The sequence below is a fragment of the Sciurus vulgaris genome (genome assembly GCF_902686455.1).
Source record: "Sciurus vulgaris genome assembly, chromosome: 7".
In the NCBI taxonomy this organism is placed as follows: Eukaryota; Metazoa; Chordata; class Mammalia; order Rodentia; family Sciuridae; genus Sciurus; species Sciurus vulgaris.
In genome coordinates this window covers 108,969,962-108,977,391 of record NC_136467.1, presented here as the reverse complement: position 1 = coordinate 108,977,391, position 7,430 = coordinate 108,969,962, and the positions used below count along the sequence as shown (strand labels likewise).

Genomic DNA, 7,430 nt, shown 5'->3' with positions numbered 1-7,430 from the left:
CTAAAGTGCTATACAAATTCAATGCAATTCCAATTAAAATCCCAATGACGTACCTTACAGAAATTGAGCAAGCAATTATGAAATTCATCTGGAAGAATAAGAAACCCAGAATAGCTAAAGCAATCCTTAGCAGGAAGAGTGAAACAGGGGGTATTGCAATACCAGATCTTCAACTCTACTACAAAGCAATAGTAACAAAAACGGCATGGTATTGGTACCAAAATAGAAAGATAGATCAATGGTACAGAATAGAGGACACGGACACAAACCCAAATAAATACAATTTTCTCATACTAGACAAAGGGGCCAAAAATATGCAATGGAGAAAAGATAGCCTCTTCAACAAATGGTGCTGGGAGAATTGGAAATCCATATGCAACAGAATGAAACTAAACCCATATCTCTCACCATGCACGAAACTAAACTCAAAATGGATTAAGGACCTCGGAATCAGACCAGAGACCCTGCATCTTATAGAAGAAAAAGTAGGTCCAAATCTTCACCTTGTTGGTCTAGGATCAGACTTCCTTAACAGGACTCCCATAGCACAAGAAATAAAAGCTAGAATCAACCACTGGGATAGATTCAAACTAAAAAACTTTCTCTCAGGAAAGGAAACTATCAGCAATGTGAAGAAAGAGCCTACAGAGTGGGAGAATATCTTTGCCAATCATACTTCAGATAGAGCACTAATCTCCAGAATCTATAAAGAACTCAAAAACCTCTACACGAAGAATACAAATAACCCAATCAACAAATAGGCTAAGGTAATGAATAGACACTTCACAGAAGAAGATCTACAAGCAATCAACAAACATATGGAAAAATGTTCAACAACTCTAGTAATAAGAGAAATGCAAATCAAAACTTCCCTAAGATTCCATCTCACCCCAGTTAGAATGGCGATTATCAAGAATACGAGCAACAAAAGGTGTTGGCGAGGATGTGGGGAGAAAGGTACACTCTTACATTGCTGGTGGGGCTGCAAATTAGTGCAGCCACTCTGGAAAGCAGTGTGGAGATTCCTTAGAAAACTCGGAATGGACCCTCCATTTGACCCAGCTATTCCACTCCTTGGCCTATACCCAAAGGACTTAAAATCAGCATACTACAGAGATACAGCCACATCAATGTTCATAGCTGCTCAATTCACAATAGCCAGACTGTGGAACCAACCTAGATGCCCTTCAATTGATGAGTGGATAAAGAAACTGTGGTATATATATACAATGGAATATTACTCAGCCATAAAGAATGATAAAATTATGGCATTTGCAGGCAAATGGATGAAATTGGAGAATATCATGCTAAGTGAGATAAGCCAATCTCAAAAAGCCAAAGGACGAATGATATCGCTGATAAGTGGAGGATGACACATAATGGGGGCGAGGGAAGGGTTAGTGTTAGGGTTAGAGTTAGGGTTAGGTTAGGGAGGGGGGCAAGTATGGAGGAAGGAAGGACTGTATAGAGGGTAAAGAGGGGTGGGGGGTGGGGGGAAGGGAAAAGAGAAAAAAATTAAAAAAAGAGAAAAAAAAAGAAATCCTCAAAATGAAGGAATCAGTAAAACAAATTAAAAATTTAATTGAAAGTATCACCAACAGACTAGACCACTTGGAAGACAGAATTTCAGGCAATGAAAACAAAATATATAATCTTGAATATAAAGTTGATGATGGAGAGAAGATGTTAAGAGACCACAAACAGAACTTCCAAAAGATATGTGATAATAAGAAAATAGCAAATTTAAGATTTATCAGGAAAGATGAAGGTGTGGATATATAAACCAAAGGAATGCACAATATTTTCAATGAAATAATATTTTTAAAAATTTGCAAACATATAGAACAAAATGGAAAATCAAATACAAGAGACATAGAGGACCCCTCAAATGGACAAAATTACAACATACCCACACCAAGTCACATTATTATGAAAATTTCTAACACAGAGAAAAAGAATAGAATTTTAAGGCTGCCAGAGAAAAATATCACATTATGTTTAGGGGAAAACCAATTCAGATCTCAGCTGATTTCTCAGACCATCAAAGCTAGAAGATCTTGGAGTAATATATTCCAAATTCTGAAAGAAAATGGATGGCAACCAAGAATTCTATATCTAGCAAAATTGAACTTCAGATTTGAAGATGAATTAAAAACCTTCATGATAAACAAAAGTTAAAAGAATTCACAACTAGGGTCCAAGGTGCTTGTGCAGGGAGAGCAAGCTACGGGCACTTGATATGGCGGCAGCAGTGACTGCTGCACCGAAAGGGAATGGGGGCAGCAGGGGTCAGGTTGGGGCTGGCGAAGCAGACTGCACTGGGACGAAGGGCCCGGGGCCTCTGGCCACGGCGTACCTGGTCATCTACAATGTGGTGATGACCGCGGGGTGGTTGGTTATAGCAGTTGGTTTGGTCAGAGCATACCTGGCTGAGGGGAGTTACCATAGCCTTTATTATTCAATTGAAAAGCCTTTGAAATTCTTCCAAACTGGAGCCTTACTGGAGATTTTACATTGTGCTGTAGGAATTGTTCCATCTTCCGTTGTCCTGACTTCTTTCCAGGTGATGTCAAGAGTTTTTCTAATATGGGCAGTGACACATAGTGTCAAAGAGGTTCAGAGTGAAGACAGTGTCCTCCTGTTTGTTATTGCCTGGACAATCACGGAAATTATCTGTTACTTCTTTTATACATTCAGTCTATTAAACCATCTGCCTTACCTCATCAAATGGGCCAGGTACACACTTTTCATTGTTCTGTACCCCATGGGAGTGTCGGGAGAACTGCTCACAATCTATTCAGCTCTGCCCTTTGTCAGGCAGGCTGGCCTGTACTCCATCAGTTTACCCAACAAATACAACTTCTCCTTTGACTACCATGCCTTTCTGATTCTGGTCATGATCTCCTGCATTCCAGTTTTTCCCCAGTTATACTTCCACATGATACACCAGAGAAGAAAGATCCTTTCTCATACTGAAGAACACAAGAAATTTGAATAGTTCCTGCTTTCTGCACCCCCCCCATCCAAACTTTTCAATGATCAAATAATGCTGCAGGCTTTTTGAGTTCACAGTACATTTCATAGAATATAAGTAAGAACTATTTTTAAAATACTAAAACAAAACAAAAACCAAAATCCAGTGTCACATGTGCCTGGGATTTTATAAAAAAAAAAAAAAGAAAGAAAGAAAAAAAAAAAAAGAAAAGAAAAGAAAAGAAAAGAAAAGGAAAAAAAAAAAAAAGGCTGTTACATAAAATGTCCTGGCCGGTCCATTTCAGCATGCTCTTCCAACCAGAAGATCCCAATAGTCATGATGGCGCTAGAAAGAGATTTGGCATTTTATCTCCACTATGTCCTTCCTGGATCTGGTAAATAAAGGTCTGTAACACTAACTACTTGAGAGTTACAGTCTGAGCATTGAAGTTGTACCAGCTGACTGCCCAGCTGGCGGTGGAGTTCAGTTGCAGTCTGCAGTGTTTCACATTCCCTTCTCAAAGTGCTTGACTGCATGCTGGAAAACTATTTGTATTTTTGAAGCGGCAAACTTTGTTCTCTGGAATGCTCTGAAGTTATGGCTGGGACTTAGCTCCTCATATCTAGTGAATGAATTATAAAACGTATATGCCTGTGAAGCTTTGGGATAGTGCCCATAATCAGAAAATCACTAGAGCCCTTTCATTTGTTTTCAATTGAGTCATTACTGCCTGCCACTAAGAAATGTGCTTGAATTTAATAAGTATGTGTATATTGTAAAGAACCTAACTTACCTGGAGCTCGGCCTCAATCTTATTTTAATAAATGAGTTCTCTGAGAGGTAAAACTCAATAGCTAATAAGTGACAAGCACCCTTCCCGGTACTGTTTGCAGAGCACCTCTGAGTAATGTATCTGCCAATAGTTGTTCTCATTTATGGATTCAAAGCCCATCTCGTCACATAGGAGCAGGGAGTCTGTTTTTAAAAGCACACAGAAGGTGTTGCTCTGGAAATGTAGTTTGGAAAAGTGTTCAGGAATGGCTTTTTATCCTGTTATTTTATTTTTAAATGTTTTATTCACTATTCTGTTTAGATAATTTGCCTAACTATGGTCCTGTGTTAATTCCCAACAAGTTGTCAATTCACAGTCGGCTCATGTTCTCCGTGGGCAGTCCTGAGCTAAAAGCAGATAATCTCCTCGGGTTGGAGGATCCACAGAATAGTTTGGTCCTGTGGACAGTCCTGTGTCTTCATGCTATTTAATTGTTCAATCGTGCATTAAAACTTAAGAAAGGGTTTGTCACATTTATGAATGAAAATGTAAAGCCCAAGATTAGATTGTAAACACAGTTTAGATTATAAACTGGTATCTTTATGAAGCTTTTTTTTCTTCTTCATTTTTTCTTCTTTTTTTTAATTGTTGATCTTTAAAAGTTTAGCTTAGGTGAATAAGTGTCACTTAAAATAGAATTGTTAATATCAGAAAAATGTCATAATTTAAAACTAAATTTTTAAATGCTTTTTTTCATAAAGGCTTAAAGATCTCATGTGGGCAGGTGTGTAATAAATTATTTTTTAATCAAACATTAAAATTTGCTTCAAGTCAACACTTTTGAGTGTGTTGAAATTAGATCTATTCTTGGACATGTGGGAAAGATTTTTTTTTAATGCTTTTTCTCTCTTCTTACTTTTCCAAAATGTATTTCTACTGTAAAAATAGCATCAACCTGGGTATTATACAAGCTCATAACTGGATTTGGTTAAGATTTTTTCAGTTGTTTTGGGGGTAGTTGCAGAAGGTGGGTGGAAAGTACAGGTTTTCCAGCTTTGCAGGACGGGAGTTTCATTCAGGTCTATTATCATTTGTCATAATTTATGGAAAATATTGTGTTACATACAGTGGTATTACATCAAACTGAACTTTGGCAATGAGGATGCAGCAAACAACTCCCTTTTCAAAAAGGGTCTCAAGCCCTGCGTGTGTTTTGTGCATCAGCATTTCAAATAGTTAGGCAGATAAGTAAGGCGCTTCGCTATGTCCTTCAGTGACCTCTCCCAGTAACTTTCTTTTTCTCCCTAACATGAGTTAATTTCTCCTTTGAAGTGCTGGTCTTTTATAAATTGAGCACATCCAACCCCACCAGATGTCACATCTTCTTATGACGTGTGAACAAGGACGGTGATGTTCAGGGGATACTCTGTCAGACTTAGCGGTTTCATTTCAGTGCATAGTCAAAGACACGGTCTTCCCAGTGCCCCCTTCTGTTGCTGTAGCAGACCCCCCTCTGGGGCCTCCTCTGGCCCAGAGAACTCTTTGAGGTGCACGGCAGTTTTACAGACACAAGCTGCTGATCTGTATCTTGCTGTGTCCCATTTGCTAGGGTTGGGATCACATGTCCCCTCCACTGTCAGAGGCTCCATAGGGAATGAAGCACTGTCCTCCTAAGTGAGGATGTGCCTCTGAAGGAAGCTTCAGACGGGAAGGAAGGTGCAGAGCCCAAGAGGCATATGAGGAACGGGGCCCTCCTGTTTCCCCTGCTGTGTTGGTTATGCGTTTCTAATAAAAGGCTGGTGTCAGTGTGGTCCAAACAGAGCATTGTTTTCAGTTCTGAGTTTCAGATAAATCATTATAAAACATCAAATTCAACATACAGTGCTCCTTTGAAATTTGGGTAAAAAAAAATTATACAACAAGATATATAATCATTTTGTATTTTTTCTATGTTGTGAAAACCAAAATTGTAATTTTATAAGTCTTTGATTCACTAAAATTATATAATTTAAATGTATTTTTTGTATATTTAGAAATAAGGAGTTCAAAGACTATGCTTAAACTTTCTATGCATGCATTTGAAAGCTGTTTTTACCTGATAATGTTAATGTAGTAATAAGTTGTATTCATAAAATACTGAATTGTGTTGCATTTCAAAATAAATTGGTGTGTGCTCTGCCTGAAAAAAAAAAACATTCACAACTAGAAAACCTAGGCTATAGAACATTCTCAAAAAAATATTCCATGAAGATGAAATGAAAAAAAGTGACAACTGGCAAAAGAAATAGTTGACCAAAGGAGAAACTGATACAAATTAAAAATCAGAAATTGCCAAAATGACTGGGAATATAAATCATATCTCAATAATAACCTTTAACATAAATGGTCTAAACTTATCAATCAAAAGTCAGACTGGCAGATTGGATTAAAAAAACAGGAATCAACAATTTGCTGTCTCCAAGAGAGTTATCTCATAGGCAAAGACATCCACAGACTGAAGGTGAACATATGGGAAAAACATCACTCATATGGTTCACATAAACAAGAAGGGATTTCTAAACTCCTATCAGATAAAGTGACTTCAAGCCAAAATTAATCAGAAGGGACAAAGAAAGACAGTTCATATTGCTTAAGAGAATTACACATCAACAAGACATAACAATAGTAAATATTTATGCCCCAAACAATGAAGCATCTACATACATTAAACAAACCCTTCTCAATTTCAAGAATCAGACCACAACACAATAATACTGGGTGACTTTAACACAACTCTCTTACCACTGGATAGATCCTCCAAACAAAAACTAAACAAAGAAAATACAGAACTAAATAACACAATCAATAAATCAGACTTAATAGACATATATAGAATATTTCATCCATCAAAGATTGAATACACTTTCTTCTCAGTAGCACATGAATATGATTCTAAAATAGACCATATTTTAGGCACAAAGCATCTCTTAGCAAATACAAAAAATTAGAGATAATACCTTGCATTCTCTCAGACTATAAAGGACTGAAATTAGAAATCATCAATAAAATAAAATATACAAGTTACTCTAACATGTGGAGACTAAATAACATGCTATGGAATGACCAATGGATAAGAAATCAGGAATGAAATTTAAAAATACTTAGAAATAAAAGAGAATAGCAACACAATATATCAAAATCTGCATATATATATATGCATATATATGTGTGTATATATGCATATATATCACATTTTCTTGATCCATTCATCTGTTGAAGGGCACCTAGGTTGGTTCCATAGTTTAGCTATTACAAGTTGAGCTGCTATAAACACTGATGTGGCTATGTCACTCTAGTATGCAGATTTTAAGTCCTTTGGGTATAAACCAAGGAGTGAGATAACTGGGTCAAATGGTGGTTCCATTCCAGGTTTCCTGAGGAATCTCCATACTGCTTTTCATAATGGTTCCACCATTTGGCATTCCCACCAGCAATGTATGAGTGTACCTTTTTCCCAACATCCTCACCAACATTTATTGTTGCTTGTATTCTTGATAATTGCCATTCTGATTGGAGTGAGATGGAATCTTAGAGTAGTTTTGATTTGCATTTCTCTAATTCTAGAAATGTTAAACATTTTTCAATGTATTTTTTTCATTGATTGTATATCTTCTTCTATGAAGTTTCTGTTCAGTTCTTTAGCCC

General features: G+C 37.0%; 1 protein-coding gene across 1 annotated transcript; it reads left to right on the top strand.

The window, feature by feature from the left end:
- Positions 1–2,239: 2,239 nt before the first annotated feature.
- On the top strand, positions 2,240–5,924 carry LOC306665562 (very-long-chain (3R)-3-hydroxyacyl-CoA dehydratase 2-like; the record flags this gene model as incomplete). Its single annotated transcript, XM_079147187.1, has 1 exon — positions 2,240–5,924. The coding sequence occupies one exon, from the start codon at positions 2,240–2,242 to the stop codon at positions 2,996–2,998; it is 759 nt and encodes a 252-aa protein (XP_079003313.1). The 3' UTR covers positions 2,999–5,924.
- Between the last annotated feature and the right edge of the window lie 1,506 nt (positions 5,925–7,430).